This window comes from Podarcis muralis, chromosome 14, assembly GCF_964188315.1.
Source record: "Podarcis muralis chromosome 14, rPodMur119.hap1.1, whole genome shotgun sequence".
NCBI classification, from domain to species: Eukaryota; Metazoa; Chordata; class Lepidosauria; order Squamata; family Lacertidae; genus Podarcis; species Podarcis muralis.
In genome coordinates, this window is record NC_135668.1 from 39,636,846 (window position 1) to 39,658,815 (window position 21,970).

Below are 21,970 nucleotides of genomic sequence, written 5' to 3' on the forward strand. Positions count from 1 at the left end.
GGCAGCTCATTCTCAAAGTAATCTCAAAGTGATGTATTTTTAATATTTTATTGGAAGCTGCCCAGAGTGGCTGGGGAAACCCAGCCAGATGAGTGGGGTATAAATAATAATATATTATTATTATTATTATTATTATTATTATTATTATTATTATTATTATTACTATTATTAGTATTATTATTATTTATATACTTGACTGTGCAATAACATTTATCTACATCAGGTTGATAGTGGCCTAATATTTAACCAGTTAGTTCAGAAAGTTATTGACAGTTCATTAACGATCAGTGGTTTACAGCATGAGCTCAGTTAATCAATTTGGAATCCACTGTGTTGAGTAGAGTTCTTCTCCCTTTAGTCATTGCAATAATCTGTGAAAGTCTTGTAAAGGGTCTTAATGAGGGCCTTCATTGAATCATTGAAATGAGAAGATAGCAGGCTCTCTAAAAAGGGGGTGGCTATTTGACTCCTTTGGGTAACGTAGGTATTGCAGCACATGTCTTCAATCATGTTGATAGTTGTACAAACATTAGCTTGCTAACTTAATTATCTCACAAGACTTAATTGTATAAATAATTTGCCGCTTTCAAATTAATTGTGTCAAAAGCATAAATTTATTGCTACAGCGGTGCACCAAAGTAAGGTTTTTTTCTTTCTTTATACGTAATAAATAAAATATCTTACTGATTTATCTCTCATTGCCTTTTATGCAGAGATTTCTCTGCCTACCAAGGAAGAACCTTCTCTGATTTCCAAAATGAGACCCGTTACTGCCAATATCACCACAATGCCAGTGAACACAGTGGTGTCTCGTCCGCCACCACAAGTCCAAATGGCCCCTCCTCTCTCCTTAGAACCAACAAGCAATTTCTCTGTAAGTCTGGAGAATCAACTAGAAGCCCTCTTGGAAGGAACTCTGCCTTCAGGAAATGGAATGCCTCATCTGGCAAGCAGTAGTGAGGACAGAGAGTCTTTCTCTCTAATTGAGGACCTTCAAAATGACCTCCTTAACCACTCTGGCATATTAGATCACTCGCAGTCACCTATGGAAACAACAGATTCTCAATTCACTGCTTCTAATTCCTGTTTATCTCTTGATCTTCCGGACACAAATTTAGACAACATGGAGTGGCTGGACATTACCATGCCAAATGCTTCTTCAGGATTAACTCCTCTCAGCTCAACTGCCCCAAGTATGTTTTCAACAGATTTTCTTGACCCACAAGATCTACAGTTGCACTGGGATTAACGAAAAAGGCACAGCCTACTTGACCACGGTTTTTAAAGATCCATTTACAGCATAGGTCCATTATTTCACTTTCCTTGTTTTCAGGGTAATCTTGAAAATTATCTTTAGGATGTAAAAACAAAACAAAAAAATGTTAGACAAAAAGCGTGATTCCCCCCACCCCGGCAATCAGTTAAGGGGAGGGGAGGGGCAGGGGGAGAGTGAGATTGGATCTTAATTCATGTAGCTGGGATAAGTCATAATAAAACTGCACCTGGCTGTTGCTATAGACAGCCTGAGCCAGGCTTAAGCTGCCTTGTCAAAGCTCTGGCTAAGTTAAAGAAAACTGATGGGATTTGGTGAAAGGATTGAAGTTGGCTATATTTGGACCCCTTCATGAGTTTAAAAAGTCTTGAGCTAATACTTTAGGGCTACCACAGTTAGTCATTTTAATCGGCTAGACTGAAATGGTGACTTTGATTAGTTGGGCATCAAAACAAGTAATCTCCCCCCCCCCCATAGAAGTTCTGTTAAAAAAACTCTGCACATAGGAAGCACCATTTTAGGAATTCCCCTTCCCCAATTATGTGACAAACGAAATGCCTCTTCTAAGGTGATGCCTGCTGCAACATGTTTGTGCATCATTAAAAACAAAGGAAATATATGCTTTGGTCTTGACAACTATTGGTTTTCTTATATGCAAATGTATGATTATTTACTAGGTTAATTAAGTAAGGCTGTAATCCTTCATGGGGAATCAATCCCACTGAATTCAGTGAGACTTACTTCTGAATAAACATGGTTTGGATTGCATTGTAAGTAATCAAGTAAAACTCAAGATTAATCAGCTAAGATTTCTTTGGCCAGAGCCTTATTTAATTTTCACCCAGAAGAAATATAGGAAGTGCAGAGACACATACATTAGAAACACAGTGAGGTGTGTGTTTTGCCCTCTTATCGTTATTTGCATAATTACAACCAACTTTACTTCTCTTATTTTATGTAGGATATCATACAGGCAGATTAAGATGCACAACAATTTTCTTTCATTTGTTAGGTGTTCATAAGCTATTTGGCAATTAAAATGCATGAATTTGGATCCAGGTGTGCCCTTGCATATGCAGAAGACATCTTCCATTTGTAAAAGGGGATATTTTACACTTTGTTCTAGAATGTTTCTAGAGAAAAATGAAACGAAATCCAAAGAAGTTGGATAAGAAGAGCTCTTGCAAGCTCTTTCTCAAGAACACTCTTACAAGCTGTTTCCCTTCCCCTCATAATTCTTTGAATCCAGCCCATATGCTGACTTAATGTTAACACATTCAAAATTAACAAAAATCAATGTTTCCAGATCCAAATTCAGAACTATCATTGTCTTTTATATTAGGTCCAAAATTTAAATTACAAAAACACCGTGAGTGAGAAACGTACCAACGTGTGTGTTTGCCTCCTTCTAAAATATCTGAATTTTCCACTTTTAAAAGATTTTAAGTGAACACGTAACAGCGTGAATGACAGTCACATGGAGGAGTTACCCATCCCCTGCTGCCTGAGCCGTCTAACTGGAAATGCCAGGGGTTGAACCTGGGCCCTTCTGCATGCAAAGCATGTGCTCTGCCACTCATCTGCAGCTGATCATTTGTTTGGCAGGAAGAATGAGGGATGTTACAGTATAGCTAGCCATCTACTGTTCTTGAACGTCTCTGGATTAGGGCCCTAGAATCAAAAAACTGTATAGTTGGAAGATACCTCAAGGGTCATCTAGTCCAACCCCCTGCACTGAAAGAATCCCAACATGCAATTTGAAACCCTACTGGACCCTGCTTAGCTGTGCAAAGCGGCTGGCAGTTTTTATTGCTGCACCACTTATATTCACAGTACATTTTCTAAGGCAACAGTGGAATAGCAGCATTTGGTAGAAATTAACTATTTGGATATTGAAATATATCATCAAAAAAGTTACAGTTCAAATGAAACTTATTCCAGAAAGCTCTGTCCTCTTTTAACCATGAATAAATATTGGAAAAACTACAACCATTCTACAAGGGTTGTGGATTTCAATGAAACTCAAATGAGAAAATAATATTTATTGTATGGTAGGCTTTTTCAAAGCAAGGTTCCTTTTTCATAAAAATTGCAGCATAATACTTAGACTTCTTTAGAAAATTATCAGAATTATAATGTTCGTTACTCATAACATTTGATCCCGCATTTATGACCTTGTTTTGTTAAAAAACAAAAGTTGTGAATCCCTTAGAATTGACAGACACAAGAATCACTGATAACAAGTACAGTCGAGTGAACTCATATCTGCATAGCTTGGTTTATTCAATGTGCAGTATTTTGAGCCAACATCGCATTGAGATTGCGTATTTGCAATTTATTTTCTCTTAAAGCCATGACTGTGAAGATGCCAATTTAGACAGTGTGGTTTAGAGTTAACATGGGCTTTCACATTGTAGAAAATATTAGTACTGTCAGGGTAGCTTCACACCAAAAATCAAAATTAAAATTAATCTGGGACCTATGTTTGGGAGAATATTCTTATGCCACTTTGCCTGCCATAGGTTACTCGAGGGTCATATTCAGCAATTGGATACAGTTGAAGCACTAGCCTTGTATGTCAACACTAGTGTGGTAAGCTATATACAAGAAGGAATTCCATGCAGACGAGTGAATGAGCAGATCTATGCAGAAGGGATAGAGCACTCCTTCCTCTGCAGCCAGCATAGGAATGAGAATAGGAAAAAGCGTAGAGAGAGATTACATATCTTCAACTTTACCATTCCGCTTCGCCATCTTTGGATGGAAGCTAATCTTTTGAGGTGCTGAGTTATCTCTCAGTGAGATGTCAAGTTTCATTTTCTCCCAAAAAGTCCATTTGAGTTAAGATGCTTAGAATTCTGATGGAACCTATTCTGGGTGTAGTGGGATCATCTATGACGTTTAAGCCCCACACTGCTGTAGGAAGTATGTTTCCTGTGATGTGCCGTATACAATGTCATAGACCAAAGGAGATAGTAAAAAGATGGAGCCTGTTGTCTGTACCTTGTATTCAAAATGTTGCAGAGCCGAATAGGTATAAATACAAAGTTTTTGGCAGGGCTAGAATTCAAAGAGAAGATGAGTACATGCAAGAACCAGGCAGGAAAGCCTGCTGTCAAATAGGCAAGCCACCATTCAGTTTAACAGGCAGCTTGCCTTTTCAGCAATGACAGCTGATGCAAAGGAAGCTCTGTCTGCATGTGTAGTTCCCATTTGTGTGCATCTCTTTGGATCCTGGCACTAGGACAAAGGGGCAAAGGTCATAACGACCTAGCGAGCAACTGGTTACTTGTGGTATTGATGCAACAGCTTATATCATCAGGTTCATATGCTATAGCTGTGCTTCACAAATTTTTTGAAGTGGGGACCTATCTGTAAACTTTTAGAGCTTTTGTGGACACCCACTTATAAACTTTTGTGCCCTGCTTTCTCTCTGATTTTTCCAATCGTAAATTCAGTTCTCCATGTTTCCACATTGGTTGCGAATTTTCCCTACACCCTTCAAAAATTTTTATCAACATTTTAATGTGACACACCCCCCCCCAAATGAACGTGTTTGTATGCAACTTTGCCTAATAAACTTTTTTTTTTTTGCAATTCAGTGTTCCCTAATAATGCATTTTTGAATGTTATTTTCATGAACACATCCATTTTTAAGCAGCCTTTACCCTAGTGTATGCATTTTTGTACACATGGCAGGCGAACTGTATTGCAAAATTCAGAGAAGTGCAAATTTCTTCGGATGGCTTAGTTTTGGTTCATGTATTGTTTCAGAAAGTGTGAATTAGGTATATCCGGCCTTACATGCGAAGCAAATCAAATTTCTCTCCTTTCCCTACTTTTGACTCACAGTTTGAGAAGCACCTTGCTACAGCTAGTAAGCAACAGCTTATATCATCAGATTCATCTGCTTCCTTCCTTGGTTTAGAATGTGCCACAGTTAAGCCAGTTTGTTTCTATGGTGCCTCAGATCTTTTCCTCATCATATAGCTACAGTCTGACTGGGCTACTCTTGGCCAATTGACAGACTGCCTGTAAATATAGCTGAAAATTGACAATATTGTGCGATGTTGCACTGCACAAATATTTCACGCTTAGTGTGCTATTCAAGCCACTGGAGCATGTGCAATGAGGAACAACCCCCCCCCCCAAACCAAATCCTTTCAGGTATATGATAACCAGTGCAGAACTTTCTTCTACAAAATCATTAAGGGATCATGAAATGTTTGTAATAAAAGTATTTATTTTTTAGAGTAGGAATGCGTGATATTTTCTGTGCATTTCAGAATAGAGCTTTATTATAAAACATTTCTAAATAATGGTTTGCTTTTGATCATATGTTCTGAGATGTGCCGCCTATTGTACAATATTTACCACTTGTATGTGAACCTGGTATTTGTGAAAAGGGGTTATATATATATATATTGTATATATATAAAGTTGCTTGGGTATCTTTTGTGCACTTGACAATTTTTTGTAACACAATATCTTTAAAATATCTTTATCTTTAACAGATGACTTGGTCCTGTGACTGTCACTGCTAGCGTAGTCTATTTCAGTGCAGATTCGCAATGTTTATAGAAGTGCTAAAGGTGTCCTATTTGCTTCAGTTGCAGATACATTGCGTTCACATGTTTCTTTGTCCTGGTTTCTTTACTTTTGAGAGTGGCCCACTTATGGGAACTTGAGGATCTCCCTGCTTTGGCAGCTTTTGCCATCTGGAATGTATATTTTGGAGCCTCAATTGCTGCGGAAGCTGCTGTGGCAGAAATTCCATTTTCTCCTGTTGTGCGTAATACATTCTCATGAGTCAGTGCTGTGAAGCTGAAAGGTGGAAAAAGAATACATGTGGATCAGCCCAAGCCCCACTGACAGCAAAGAATGCCAGAGAATTCTGACAAAAACAGAAATGGAATCAGAAATTGCCACTGTTCTCTTACTCATCCCATGTCTGGAACGGAAATCCTTCCAGTGCATAAGACTGGTATTCCTTGTTGCTGTTTCAGTCCGCAAAGGACATATACTTGATTATGCCCCAGTCCCCATCTGCATTTCCTTTATATTGAAATGATCAGGGTAAAATGACATACAGGCAACTCCCAATTTACGCGGGGGTTACGTTCCCCAGGCACTGTGTGTTTAAGTGAAATGGTGTATATTTGAAACACCATTAACAAAGCCTGCACACACCCGGTTCTGTCCCCTTTTTGTGACTTTTGGGGTCACTTCTGGGTTCAACGCAATCACACACATATCAGGTTGCTGCCTGTTGTGACAATATATAACTTACGTAGTTTACCTAATTATGTAAATTAAGTAAGTTATGTAATTTTGCCCCAGCAAGTGTTGTTCTGGGCAGAAGACGAACAGCAGTGGAATGGAGTGAATGGATGGATGGAATAGAAAATGATGCCTTCTTCCATCCCTGCTGTTCTTGATTAAACTGTACATAGGCTGTCAGTGTAATCCCAAGTTAACTACTATTCCACATCCTTCTGGATGAGCAAACACTTTAATGAGGGGAGGCTAATGCAAGGCAGTATTAAATGTCACATTTTGAAAATCAAAATGGAACTGCACTGTCATATTGATGAGAAATCATTGTTGCCAGTTCCATCCCTACTCGTTCCTTTCAAACAAGTACGCTGAACTAAGAAATTACAAAGATGTTGTAAACTACGATTTCAGCCTGTATATTCCAGTTGAGGGGGAATCAATTTTTTCAGCTCAGAGAGACTCAATGCTGCAACACATTTTGCAGTGTATTCTAAAGTATAAAGTTAGAACTTTATAAAGGTATAAAGTTGCCACAAATCTCAGCAGATATCTTATTTAACTGCATCTTGATGTTCGAAAGGCATTCTGCTCTGGTGTTGCCAGCAGCGCAGTGCAGAATGTGTATGAACTAATGTGTAAATTTTGGCTAAACATCTGGCAAATACCGTGATAATTACAAGGAGGGATTCAACAATGAAAGTGCAGTGATCTGTAATGGTGACATGTATGCTTTTCTAATGAAACCAGGAAACCAGCATTTTTACATTTTAAGTTTTGCACATGATGCAATTTAAAAAGACCCAGAGCCTTAAACAAGTGACAATGGGAAGAACCAAAGTATTGCTACTTCTACTGCCAAGGAGCACACCCTTTAATTATAAGTGTGGGGGGGGATTGCAAGTTCTCCATCATGCCCCCACCTCAAGTTTTCTCCATGGACATTTTTTGTTTTAAATTGAAGATGTATATATTTTTGAAGTTGCTTTTGTTTTGGTGTCTAGCAATACAGATTCCTTTAGTTGGTTGTGAAACTGAGCTAATAAGTGCAAATCCCCACGTAAGGAGTGGCACGTCTCTTTCTTTATCTCATTGTATTGCTTGCGGTAGAAATCGTGCTTGGCATGATAGGTGTCTCTCTTCTTTTCATAGAAACAATTACGTCTTAGCATCTCACTTTATGGAGAAAAAGAGAAAACGGATACCAATTTGTACATGCCTCTTCATTTTAAATACTAGATTAAAGGGAAAAATAAACATATTATGGCAAGCAGAGCATCCTGTGGTGTGTTGCCTTTGTAAAAGAAACCAAGATGCCTTTGTATTTGCTGTTTGCACCCCTAAAATCAATTCCATATGTTGATTTTTTTTGCCATGTTTTGCACATTGTACTGTATATACGTATTGCATACTGTATTTTTATATGTGTAGTACCTTCAAGCATAAATTTTGTACATAGTGGCAATATTGTAGCTAAGGAGAAGATGTTTATCTCGGCAATTTTGCAATTTGTGTGTCAAAATAAACAAGTTAATATATGTGGTTGTCATCTGTGGAACTTGCTTGGCAATACCCATCCCTTAAAACGTGGTGCCCCAATCCTACGCAGGTTCAGGCAGATGTCGAGTCCCACCGACAAGGCAGACATGTTGGCTGCTCAAGCCGTGCATGTTGGAAGGTGGCGGGATCCAAGTCCTACAAAAGAGCAAGCAAAGACGAGTAAGAGGATTGAGAAACTGCCCTATGAGGAAAGATGACCAGATGACCATGAGGCTTTTCAGTTTAGAGGTAACGCGAGTAAAAGGAGACATGATAAAGGTGTATAAAAGGATACATGGTGTGGACTAAGTGAATAAACTTTCCCCCCTCCCTCATAACATTTGAAGCTGAATGTTGGAAGAGACAAAATACTTCCTAATGCATAGTTAAACAATGGAATTTGCTCCCACAGGAGGCAGTAATGGCCAACCTGGATATCTTTAAAAGAGGATCAGACAAATTCATGGAGGATGAGGCTATCAATGACTACGAGCTGGGATAGAAATGTTCGACTTTCACGGTCAGATGCATGATACCTCTGAATGCCAGTTGCTGGGGCTCAAACAGGGAGGGCTCTTGTGCTCAAGTCCTGCTTGTGGGTTCATCTGGTTGGCCTCTGTGAGAACAGGATGCTAGACTGCATGGGCCACTGGCAGAAGACTTATATTATAATGAAATGGAGAGAATGAGAATAGATGCAACTAGCATCACATGACTGGGAAAAAGGAGTCTGGAAAACTACTCTCCAGATATTCAGCTCCTGGCAGGATTTAACTTTCAGTCCAAGGCTCTCATGGGTTGCTTGTTTAAATTCATCAGATTCTGGTGGAATTTAGGGAGACAGAAGAAAATGGGAATAAACCTGGCCTTATGGGAGCAGCTGTCTAAAAATAAATAAGGGGTTTCCACTAATCCCAATTTCAAGTCAAAGCCTATGCTGTTACCTCACCTGTTGACATCACAGAGATGCTTACATGGTCCAGGCATTTCTCTTTGTCTCCAGTGCTCCTGAGCTAAAGGGAGCGTGGGTGTCCTTGAGACAGAGTAGTTGCTTTTCGCGATGGAGGTGACTAGGTATCAGTTCTCCAGGTCAGCCAACAGTTCTGAGGAAAGGTAAATAGAGAACCTTGGGGATGGAGTGAGGCAGGAAGGGGAGATGGAAAATCAAGGTGTCATTCAATATTGATTGGTGGCAGCTAAAAGATGTGTCTTGCTCAAACTTCAAAAGTTGAAGGTAATTAAAATAAGGGGTTTGGATGTAATGGGAAAGATGATACATTCTGCCAAAAGATGCTCCTTATGGAAGGGAACGGACTGCCACACCCATCATCCATGAACATTGGCCATGCTGGTTGAGGCTGATGGGAGTTGTCTAGCAGCATCCCTAAAGGAGAGGGACCCAATGTTCCCTGTATTCACAGCTGCGAATCTCGTGAAGCGTGTTTTATTTGGGAATCTGATACATTCACCAACCAACTGCTTTTGTTTCAGGGTCCTTGCTCACTACAGCGAGGTGTCGTTATTGCTGGAAGGGCGGTCGGATTTTCCAGAAGAGCTGAAAGGCACCAAAAAGGGAATGTTGTACCTCACCCAGTACAAAGTAAGAGGGCTTGAGGAGTGAGGCAGGCTGGCCATTATCTAATAAGAGAGTTCATAGCACCTCCCTTGCCGTTGGTAGGTGAACCTCTGACATCGCCTTGAGCTTGGGAGTCCCAGACCACAGCGTGAGGCACCCACCTCAGGCTGCTGGTTTTAGGTGTCATTGAAGCACAGAACATTTTAATTATGGATGATTGAATGAATAGTTTATTGTTCTTTGGCCATGGAGGCCTATCACATAAACACCCTCACACTAATGCACACATCCCAAAGCACCTGTAAGCATCAAAATAAGTGAGCACACTATATATCCCTGCCCCTATTCTCCTTGCGGAAATGGAGAAGGGGCATTTTTTGAGCTGAGCCACCTTTCGTTCCTTGTAACACTCCTCACTGCTTTTTGAATGGCTTCTTGATTGCTTCCTTAGATGATCTTCCAGCACAAAGATAAGGGATCCACCATCATTCGTTTCCCACTGCAGCTCCTAGGAGATTGTGTCCTAGAGGAAGAGTCGGGCTCCAAGCCCCAGCATATCAAAGGAACCCTGAGTATGTACCTTGAGTCTATCAGCTGCTGTGTGTGATAGTTCTCAGAATCAGAGAGAACTCCCTCTGATGTATATATATTTGAAGCTGCCATATACTGAATCAGACCACTGATCTATTTAGCTCAGAATTCTTCAACATTCATTGCAGACCTTATTGTCTTTGCAAAGGTAGATTCATAGCTTTTTACCACTATGGGAGAAAAAATATATGTTGGCGCAGATTACAACACAGGCGGCACTGTGGTCTAAACCACTGAGCCTCTTGGTCTTGCCGATCAGAAGGTTGGCAGTTCGAATCTCTGCAATGGGGTGAGCTCCCTTTGCAGTGTCCCAGCTCCTGCCCACCTAGCAGTTCAAAAGCACGCCAGTGCAAGTAGATAAATAGGTACTGCTGCAGCAGGAAGGTAAACGGCATATACATTTTCCCTGCTTTCCGTCACGGTGTTGCATTGCACCAGAAGTGGTTTAGTCATGCTGGCCACATGACCCAGAAAAGCTGCCAGTGGACAAACGCCGGCTCCCTCGGCCTGAAAGCGAGATGAGCGCCACAACCCCATAGTCGCCTTTGACTGGACTTAACCATCCAAGGGTCCTTTACCGTTTACCTTTACAACATGAGCCCAATGTCTTACTGTAGCCTTTTCTCCCTAGCATCCACCCAAGGGGTCCTTGTCTTCAAATTTACCTTCCAGTATGGAGCGTCTGATTGCCTAAACACAATAAAAGGTCTGATTGATGCAGGTGAGGAACTAGATTGAAAGACCCTTCCTTTGTTGGAGATCAAAGGCCCACTCCTTCCTCTCTGTCCCATTTAAAAGGCAGGGGCCGCCAGCTGGAGAGAGCATTTGGCCAAAGGGCAGGACTGTTTTATGTCAGGATGTGCCTTTAATTGGGAACTGGGTCCATTGCAACAGAGGTGCGGAACCTTTTGCAGCCTGAGCTTTCTTTCATTGGTTACTCTCCAGGTGCTACATTCCAGTGGTGGGTGGGGCAAGAGGGGGAAAGTGGGTGGAGCAATAGATGTGACTATTAGCTTTGTAAAATAGTCCGCAATCCAGCCACGCAAATGTGAGAAATTATTATTTGTTATATCTGCTTTGATTTTTTTTAAAAATGATTTTATCCTTGCTTTTTAAATCATGGTTCTTTGTGTGTTTGTTTCTGTGTATTTTAGTCATGATTTATATAGAACTGGACTTCTTGTACACTGCTTGGGGAATTGTTTAGCAATTTTCTAAATGAAACAAAGGTGCATACAAAATGCATACAAGTGTTGCGTGTGTGCTTGTGAATCTATATATCTATATCTGTATCAGACATGCTTTTCTCTCTCCTGCCTTTTTGTTAATCTCACAGACATACTGAGAGAAGGGACGAACCTCCAAGAATACCCCACTGCTTCCATCTATACCTATGCCTACCCCTCTGCACCCCGGGCAGCTCGTAAGTGCACCAATGGTCTCCTTTGGATAGTGGGTGCAAGTTGGCCTACTAAGGAAGCTCAGACTCCCGGCCTCTTAATGCGCAGCTGAAAAGCAGATGGGCTCTCAACTGACTCTGTTATCAAAACCAGTGCTGTGCTAATGCTGCTGTTGCTGTTTAACTAGGGCTGGCAATGGTAGTTTGTTCAGGGCCCTGAGAGTTGCTGGGAGACCCCTGCTCCCCTCACAGAGCGGCAGCTCTTTCCTCCTTTAATTCATAGACTTTATATATGCTTTGTGTTCCTGATCCCACTTTTCAATAGGTGCCTGTCCTTCTCTCCACAGGTTCTCTCAGCATGCTCCCCCTGTGGCCTCCCCCTTACCCTGGCCCACCCGACCTCCCCCCTCCCTATTCCGAAGTGGAAGGAACGTCTCCAAGAGGGAGCAGGGGCTCAGGTAAAATCAGCTGGCCCAGCGCTAGCTCCTGGCATCCATGGGCAGTTGCCGGGCAGGGCCCACCAGTCAGGGCTGAATTAAGACCTTTAGAAGTCCTAAGCACTTAAAAGATTTTGGTGCCCCCATATGTATCTAATTCAAAATAGAAAGGAAGGAAGGAAGGAAGGAAGGAAGGAAGGAAGGAAGGAAGGAGGGAAGGAATAGAAAATTAAGCTTTTGCTTAATGGTTAATCCAGCCCTGCCACCAGTACGAGTGCTTATGCCAGGCCTTCCTTGTCAGGCTGCTGAATCTACAAGCCTCCATTTTAATTCCCTGCAAATGCTCCTATGTTGGCTGCTCCAGGGCATTGTGGGGAATTAAAATGGCAGCTCCCGGACATCCTTGAAGTACAGGGGCTGCCACACCACCAGTTCCTGGTAAGCCTAAGGAGCTCCACCAGGGGGCACTCTCAACCAAGAGCTGCCCTTGTAAAGCAGCATATCATAGGTCTGGGCTGGGGAGCCTGTGGTCCTCTAGAGGCCACTGGACTCCAGCTACCACCATCCCTGATTTCTGGCCATGCTAGCTAGGGCTGATGGAGTCCCAACATCACCCAGAAGGCCACAGGTTCTTCATCCCTGTCAACTGTGCTCTTGTCCTTCAACCTTGCCGCATCTTTGGTTCTGGAAATGTTCTTTGCCAGAACGTGAAATAGTTTATTAGAACTATGTAGAACAGGTCTTCTCTCCTTCAGTGACTTTCTCCCTCAGCTTCCAGCCCTGCTGCTTAACCTCCTAAACTAGATATAGGAGGTGCCCTTAAAGGTATACTCACATTTCTCCTTGCACCTGAAAATCATAGTTCTTCACTTGGCACAGTATAGCAGCAGAGTGACCAAGGAGGCTGCAGACTCCTCTCTGGCAATTTGAACATTTACATAGTTTGGCCAACCACGTTGTGCAAACCAAGGCTGTGTACCATACATTTAAAACACCCCCCAAAGAATCATGGGAATGGTAGTTTAACCCCAATTAGATGCAATTCTCAGCATCTTTGAAAAAACTACAGTTCCCAGGATTCTTTGTTGTGGGGAGGGAAATGCATTTTAAATGAACACAGGTCATGGTCAGGACTGGTCTGGCTGCTTGGAGCCATTCTGGGCCTAGAGGGCAGAACAGGATATGAATTCAATGAAGGAATGAACTATTTTTTTTAAAAGTGGTGGAGGGGAGCATTGGATAATGTGGATATTTTCTCTCCCTCCCTCCCTCCCTACAGAGATCCATGGGGGCTGCTGTCACTGCAGAGGACAGAGGATCCAGGATCATGTAAACAGACAGGACTGAGGAACAAGTGCATAAATGTACTTTTCTTTAAAATTGTATTCGGTTTTTAACTTTTATCTTTTCATTTCCTCTTCCAAGATTTCATGGTAGGCCAGCGATTCAGTTGGGCAAGCAACCAAGGGTTTCCAAACATAAGAACTTAAAAACAGAAGAATAGACATGCTAGATCAGGCCAGTGGCCCACCAAGTCCAGCATCCTGGTCTCCCTACCAGATGCCCCCATGAGAAGCCCACAAGCGGGACCTGAGCACAACAGGATTTCCTCTCCAGTGATTCTCAGATGCTCTGCCTCTGACAGTGGAGGGAGGACTATGGAGGCTGAAGCAAGCCCAGCAGTCATGACTCAGGCTTCATCCACCAAATCTTTGGATTTGTTTTATGAAAGGTCTATGCTGCAGTGATTTGGAGCCTGTAAATATAAAGAAAGAAGAATGCGAGGGCTGGCATAAAAAACACATACACACCACAGCTTTAATTTGGAGAGTGACTCCAAAGTTTGCACAAGTGCCACACTCCCCTCTTATCTGTGGCAGACCAAGCACCTCAGCTCTGGGTCCCTTTTTATACTTTGCATCCTGGTTGCAGCATCTGGGCTTGATGAGGTGTGTGACCCTCACCTGTTCCAAGCCAACTCCAGCTGAGGAATCACACACCTCCTCCCAGAGCTAGCGAGCCCCACCTGGCCAGCTAGGGAGCTGGGCTGTGGACCATTGCCTGCCTCAGCCTCCCTACGCCTCAGAGCCTGCCATGTTTGTGGGGACAGGGGCCCCTCCTGTTAAGTTGTGGGTGAACATATCAGACGACACAGCGATTCTTCAAACAGCTCTTGTTTATTTACAGGCCAGAACTGAACTGAACTGAAGGGTTCAGCCAGCCTGCTTATATAGAGCTCCACTAGAACGCAACAGTAACCATTTTCTGTAACTATCCAATCCCTGAACGTCACTTTCGATCCCTTATTTGCATATGTGGACCTGAACTATCTACAGGATCCCTCTGCTGGCCCAGGGTGAGAACTTCAGTACATAACACCTCCGGCTCTGGTGATAGGTCATGCTGCTCTGGTTCCTGTGCACTGAGCCCCAGCCCCTTGTCATCCTCCATCACCCTGTGAGTACTGCAGCGAGGCCCCTCATCGGGTCTCTGGCATGGGAGCATATTCACCCAGTGCTTTTCCAGCTGCACTGACTCCCGGTGGAGTACAGGGTCAGATTTAAGGTGCTGCTTTTGACCTTTAAAGCCCTTCACGGCCTAGGACCCTCATACCTACGGGACCGCCTCTCCTGGTATGCCCCATGGAGAGCCTCAAGGTCCATAAATAACAACACCCGAGTGGTCCCAGGCCCTAAGGAAGTTAGATTGGCTTCAACCAGAGCCAGGGCCTTTTCAACTCTGGCTCCGGTCTGGTGGAACGCTCTGCCTCATGAGACCAGGGCCCTGCAGGCTCTGATTCCTTTCCGCAGGGCCTGTAAGACAGAGTTGTTCCACCTGGCCTTTGGCTTGGAGTCCATTTGATTCCCTCCCCCTCTTTTTTCTTTTTTTCTTTCTCCTCCTGTGATGAGGCTGCATTTCAATGTTTCAGTGTTGTATTTTAATCTTGTTTTTAAGCTGTATTCATTAAACTTGTTTTTATTATTGCTTGTTAGCTGCCCTGAGCCCGGCCTTGGCTGGGGAGGGCGGGGTATAAATAAAAATTATTATTATTATTACACCAACCTCTCCTTCCCCACCCCCAGCTTGCCTCAGTGTGTCCAAGCTGGGATCCTCTTCCTCATCTTCCTCCTCCCCATTGTCCTGCCAGTTCATGACACTTAGGAAGGTTTGCCTTTAAATGTGAACTGAATTCAGTTTCTCTCCCCTCCCCCACCCCTATGTGGTCCATGTGTGCAGACACAGTAGCAGATCCGGCAACAAAATGTTCCTTGTCTTTCACCCAGGGCCAGCACAGGGTGAGGCCACAACCTCAAGTTCCTGAGGTGGTGTTCCTGAGGGCACCCTGCCTGCCTCCACCATTGATTTCACGAGATGCTGCCAAAACCACGTGGCATTTTGAGGAGCTTGTGAGATCTCGCCCCTCTCGCCTGAAGTGGCGAAACGGGATGCAGCGCCCCTGCTTCCACTGATAGGATGACAAGGCGCCACCTTCTTCTACCTTGTGCCTATGTTTGTTTGTGGAGTTGGCATCTCCATCCCCGGCCCAAAGCTGGCCAGAAAGTTCAGGTAGTCACAAGGACGCCTGTTCTCGCCAAAAGTTGGCGTCTCCTCTTGCCAAGGTAAATTTTGCATTGGACAATCATTATCTAATCTGATTGGAGTGCAACACATTCTGTTCATACAAACAATTTCTTAGAAGAAACTAACTGCAAGTTGCGTTATGGAGGGCGGTACCCCAAAACGTCTAAAACGCTATGCATTCCTCACTTCCCCAATCAGGGTGAAGTTCTAGGGGTGGAAGTACCTGGGTTTGCCTTGGCTTTTGAGGAGAGATCACTGGAGGCTTGTGGTGTTTTGTAAACAAAACAAATACAGTGGTACCTCGGGTTACATACACTTCAGGTTGCATACGCTACAGGTTACAGACTCTTTTTTTAAATTTTTTTAATTAAAGTTTCCAAAGTTTTTATAACAATAAAGACAAAACAAAACAATACAATAAACACGACAAACAAAAAACAAGTATAATTTCAACTCTTATTTTCTTATAACTTACTTCCCCGACTTCCTCATACCTCCCCTTTCTGTATTCCAATTTCTAATTAAATATTCAGCAAATCCTTCCCTTATTTTAACTTAATTTGATCTTACTTATTCTCTTTAACTTATCCATTGCCGCTAGTAACCACATATTTTCTGATCCAACGTCATTAACATTCATTAATTTTGCAATATTTCTTTAAATAGTCCTTAAATTTTATCCAATCTTCTTCCGCTGTTTCTCTTCCCTGTTTCGGATTCTGCTCATCATCTCTGCCAGACCCATGTAGTCTATCACCTTCATCTGCCATTCTTCCAAGGTGGGTAGATCTTGTGTCTTCCAGTACTTTGCAATGAGTATTCTTGCTGCTGTTGTAGCATACTCCACTAACCCAGAAATAGTACCTTGGGTTAAGAACTTTGCTTCAGGATGAGAACAGAAATCGTGCTCCGGCGGCGTGGCAGCAGCAGGAAGCCCCCAGGTGCTTCAGGCTAAGAACAGTTTCAGGTTAAGAACGGACCTCCAGAATGAATTAAGTACTTAACCTGAGGTACCACTGTATTAGAAAATGTACAGGTGGAGAAGAACTGAAGGCAAGCAACATAAGCAGGCGGTAGACCCCTTGCTTCACATCAGATCTTCCCTGGGAGAGGCACACAACACCCGCCTGAGGCTAGCTGAAAAGGTCTTCGCAGTAGTTGCTCCCAGACTTTGTAATTCCCTTCCTAGAGAGGCTAGACTGGCTTCCTCCTCTTTGTCCTTCCACCGACAAGTGAAGACTATTGTATACCTGCAGGCTTTTGGGAACTGGAAAGGGCTTCAAATAGTGCTGCACTGTTTTTAATATCTGTTTTCCCCCTATTGCTTTAATTTTACTATAATTTAATTACTTTTTGGCTTTTTTTGTTCTTGCTGTTAGCTTTCTGTGTTTTATTCATGCTTATTTTAATTTTTGTGAGTTTCCTGGAGTCCCAGTTCTGGGAGAAAGTTGGGATATAAAATAAATATAATAAAAGTAACAGTAGTCCATTAAGGCAAATGAGGTGCTGCCCCACCAAAATTCAGCCAGCCCCCACTTCCCTGCCTTCTTACTTACAACTAATCAGGGGAGGCTCTGCCTGTCATTGGCTCTCGCTCCACCCATTGGTCTCTCTACCTTTTGCCCTACCAATCCCAATAGGCACTACATCCGAGGGTGCTTGCATCCTTTAGCTCACAGCTCTCTCTCTGTCTTGCTGTCACATCGCAGCTGCTTTGTCCATTACTTCGCACATGCACTCCTACCTTCTCTAAACTCCAATGCCTTTTTTCATTTAAAGCCTCCCAGACTTATTTACACTACAGACTTCTCGGTAGTGGCGCCTGCCCTGTGGAACGCCCTCCCAGCAGATGTCAAAGCAATAAACAACTATTTTACTTTTAAAAGTCATCTGAAGGCAGCCCTCCTTAGGGAAGTTTTTAATGTTTGATGCTGTACTGTTTTTAATATTCAGTTGGAAGCCGCCCAGAGTGGCTGGGGAAACCCAGCCAGATAGGCGGGGTATAAATAATAAATTCTTCTTCTTCTTCTTCTTCTTCTTCTTCTTCTTCTTCTTCTTCTTCTTCTTCTTCTTCTTATTTATCCTTATTCTGAGGTTGCTTTTGAGGGCAAAAACCAGTGTGGTGTAGTGGTTAGTGTGTTGGACCAGGACTTGGGAAACCAGAGCTCAGATCCCCGCTCTGCTATGAAGCTCAATGGGTGATCTGGGGCCAGTCACTGTCTCTCAGCCTAGCCTACTTCGCAGGGTTCTTGTGAGGATAAATTGAGGAGGAAGAGAACCATGCATGCCGCCTTGAGCTCCTTGGAGGAAATGTTGGGGTATCAATGCAATCCTTTGCTTGGCATCCGTCTGTCTCAGGAGACAATGGAGGAGAAGTCAAACTGTTGCCAGGTTGCAGCGCCTGCTGTGGTCGTAGAGACCGATGTAGGAGAGACATGTTTTGTTGCAGCAGGGGCAGACAAAGGCGTCCAGCTGACCTGCGGCAGATGAGTGCCCATACCTTACGCCAATCAAGTTGAGCTTATAACTTGTAACTGCTGCCTCCTGCCTTGTTTTTGCTGAGGTTACCTCTCCAGGACACAAGCTCGGGCAGTGTGTATGGAGGTCTTGAGCTGCTTAGACGGCAATAAGGAAATATATTTATTTTTTTGAATTTATATATTGCATTTCCTCCTCAAGGAACCCCGGGAGGCAAACAGGTACAATGATTAAAAACAAGCAGAGAGTAGAAACATTCTAAAAAGTTTAAAACATTCTGAAAACAATAACAATTTTAAAAGAATCTATAAGCGGTTGCAGATTTTAAACATTCTAAAAGCAATTACATTTAAAAGCATTCTTCCAGGCAGTGATTATGAGGGGGTTGCCTGATCGGGATGGTTGAAATTTCTCAAGAGTAAACAGAGAGAGTTTTGACCAATGATGGCTGCTGAAGCCTTCAGTGCCAAAAAGCTGTGTTGGGTTGAAAACTGCTGGAAGTCTGTTTCCCAGAAATGCGCATCATTAAAATGTGCTGTCAGGAAATGTTGGCTACCCAGCAAAACAACAAACAGAACCCTGCTCCGCCTTGCAACAGATTCAGTCAATTCCTGTGATCTTTCATCTGGGAAAGGTAGCAAAACTGTTATTTCTTAACACTCTCATTCCTACCTTAATTCAGGTGTTCTTTTGGGATGCAGATGAACTTGTGTGTCACATTTGAGGGAGTAGAAATGAGAGGACGGGCCTTTTCCACAAAGGCTTCCCCTGCTACAATTATGGAGTGCATTCCCAGGATGCTTTGGGGGAAGAAGCCATGACAGTTTACAGTGGTATGATACTGCTTTAAATCTATAGTCCAAATGAGGCCAATATCATGCTCTGGTCTGACACTGGCTAAGACAGGGGTCTGCAACCTTTAAGACAAAAAGAGCCACTTGGACCCGTTTCCGAAGGAAAAAAACCCCTGGGAGCCGCAAAACCATTGCGACATTTAAAGCATGCGCGCCGCTGCCCTCCGATCTGACAGTGGGTGGGAAGGTGATGTTGGGACGGTGCGTGACTAACGCACACACTGCCCCCATGTGACGTCACAGCCAGTACAGCGCCCGCCACAGTGGGGAGTGTCGGGGCGCACAATGCGCCTCCTCCCCTCGCTAGTATCTGCCCCGGAGCCGCGGCAAAGGTGTAAAAGAGCCACATGCGGCTCCGGAGCCGCAGGTTGCAGACCCCTGGGCTAAGAGAAAGAGGTAACAATGGTCAGATATTGCAGGACCTTGGATAGCTCCAGGTGAGCAAGACATGGGCCTCTTCACCCTCACCCGCTTGTAGAGAACTTCAGAGCCTTAAAGGGCTGAACCCTGTGGCCAGGTACTCCTCCTCTGTTCTGCAGCCTCTTGCCTGGTGTGCTCGCTGTGCTGTTGGACCTGTGATGTACTGCGGGAGGCACCTCAATCCTCAGGCTCAGGGGAAGGTTCCTGCGAGGGTCCAGGTTCTGGTGGTCTGCGAGGTTCTCCTGGGTGCTCCCATCCAACAACCTCAGGTGCAGTGGGTCTCCTGATCCTCAGCAGGTCAATTAAGAGATCCAGCTTCTTAGCTGCTACATCTACAGCAGTGCTTTTCAAACTCTGGTCATAAGCTGTTGGACTACAACTCCCATCATCCCTAGCTGGCAGGACAAATGGTCAGGGATGATGGGAGTTTTAAAGGGTGCTTTAAAGAGATGGGGCTGATAATGTTATGTATAGCGTTTCTACCCTGTATTTTAGCTAGAAAAGCTGGCAAAGTAGCTTAAAAAGGTCTATGACTGGATTGTAGCCTACCGTACAAAAAGTAGAATCGGATCCATTTTCTGCTCACTTTTTGTTCTGGCTCTGACCACCACAGCCATGTGGCCCCCAGAAAGCTTCCTATGAAGGAATGCGGCCCTTGCAGTGAATAGGAGGCCTGGCCTCTGCTATAAAGGATCCAGGCATTTGTCCCATTTGAAAAACACTTTCCAACATACATGTGTGTGGGTGTTCTTAGTATGAGCACCCATGGTTTTCTTTTTTGTCATTCCTAACGAAATTCCAGCTTCTGTTTTTTCTTGGCTCGAAGGTCTCTGCTGAGTCAGGTCTTTTTTTAGAGCTTTGGCTGATTACGACTTGTGTCAATATTTACTTAGCGCCTGTCCGATTGTGTGCCTTTCCCATTTCTCCTTTTTGATCTATAATTTCCAAGAACAGAATGCTAAAATAGAGCGTTCTGTGTCTGTGTGTCCGTGTGTGTGTGTGTGTGCATTGGGGAGAACAAATTATATAGAGGAGGAATATAGGCAGTGTCTGCGTGTGTGTGAAGGGGTGAAAAGCCCAGCGCTCAGGACAAGGGTGTTCCCCGCATACCCATCTGCCTTTTCTCTTCGGGCTCCATTCTTTCCCAAATGTATCCAAGCATTTTTCTCCAATCGGACAATGTTTAAAGAGCTTTATCCAAGCAAATAGAGAACACTGTGGTTCTATATCCTGGTCTGGGCCTTACTCTTCTTTGCAAGGTACTGCTCATTATCAACAAATAGTTTTGCCCCAGCCCTGCAAATGCTTCAACCAGGGGAGGGGAAACTTTTTTTCAGTCCAAGGGCCACATTCACTCAGGGGAAACCTTCTGGGAGCCACATTGATCACTACAGCACACAGAAAAGGACCGTTAGCAAAGTCTCTTCAATAGCGTAGACTGAGTCCAGAGGGGGGGGGAAAGAAATCTTGACAACTCTTTACTGAGCAAACTGAATGAAAACAGTATAATTTGATGAGAAAGGAACAGAGAGTGTTTTGTTTTTCTTAGTTCAGGCTTTGCACATAGCTGGAAGGCATGCAACAGAAACATACAGAGGAAAAACTTCCTCAGAACTATGCAGCTAATCGGAACTCATGCTACCACAGTGAAGATCAAGCCACTCTCTGCCTGGTTGCCAAGCAACACCTCCACATACATCCTTGGTTGGCATGATTTAATATTAACAGAAACAACCCTTAAATTGCCTATTGAATGGTCCCTACTGTTGGACTTCCATCAAGGACAAGTGGGGTTATGGCTTGGAATAAAGAGGAAGTTCCCTCCCCGCACAATGCCATTTTGAATAGGTGCAAGATTCTACACTAGGGTCTTTCTGTAGTTTGGATTTAACACAGTCCTCCTCTCTTCACCCTGGGACTTGCAGCTTCCCAAGGGGGAAGCTAGGCAGCCTTAGCAAAGAGATCTCACTCACAAGCTAAGCTACAATTCCCAACACACTTTGCAGAGCGCAGGTCCCCCTATCAGCAGACAGCATTCTTGGGTAGCTTCTAGGTCCCAGGTGGCAGTGACACCTGCCCTGGGATGGGCAAAAGGACTCGAGGTAAATGGCTGAATCTGGGAGCTGCCCACTATGCCAGCTTTCCGCAGTACTCCTCCTCCTGGTGTAGTGTGGCTCCAGGATGTTGTAGAGAAACCAGTTTCAGCCTGGAAGGCTGCTCAAGAAGGAGCATGGCTCTTGGGGTGAAAAAGTTCCCCCACCTTTGCCGTAAGTTTGCAGCTTGGTGCTGGAGGTCTTAGCTGACGCCTTGAATTCTCGACCAAAGAAGCAATGGTTAGCCTCCAGTTTGGGAAACTCTAGCTTCTTCACAGATCTAGCTCCAACCATAAGCAAAACAGACAGGCCCCCTTCATGAAAGGGCCATAGCCCAGTGCTTTGTTTGCAGAAGGTCCCAGGTTCAATCCCCAGCATCTCCAAGGAAAAACTAGGAGGTGGCAGAATTGGGGGCAGGAGGGAAGGCCTCTGTCTTGGAAAGCTACAACCAGTC

General features: G+C 43.7%; 2 protein-coding genes and 1 pseudogene across 6 annotated transcripts in view; 2 read left to right on the plus strand and 1 right to left on the minus strand.

The window, feature by feature from the left end:
- Nucleotides 1–8,085, plus strand: part of MRTFB (myocardin related transcription factor B) — a 97,118-nt gene extending 89,033 nt beyond the window's left edge. For all 4 annotated transcript variants that reach the window (XM_028706078.2, XM_077918477.1, XM_077918476.1 and 1 more), the window contains one exon: nt 714–8,085. In XM_028706078.2, coding sequence (XP_028561911.2) covers nt 714–1,249 — 536 coding nt within the window. In that variant the 3' untranslated portion in view covers nt 1,250–8,085. The remainder of the gene's footprint in view (nt 1–713) is intronic.
- LOC114584321 (nucleoside diphosphate kinase 3) overlaps nt 1–21,970 on the minus strand; it is a 261,547-nt gene that overhangs the window by 131,115 nt on the left and 108,462 nt on the right. The window lies entirely within an intron of this gene.
- Nucleotides 8,234–16,007, plus strand: LOC114584668 (uncharacterized; annotated as a pseudogene). Its single transcript, XR_013390575.1, has 7 exons — nt 8,234–9,199; nt 9,578–9,686; nt 10,114–10,234; nt 10,885–10,974; nt 11,590–11,676; nt 12,000–12,110; nt 13,369–16,007. The product of XR_013390575.1 is annotated as an uncharacterized LOC114584668 (transcript).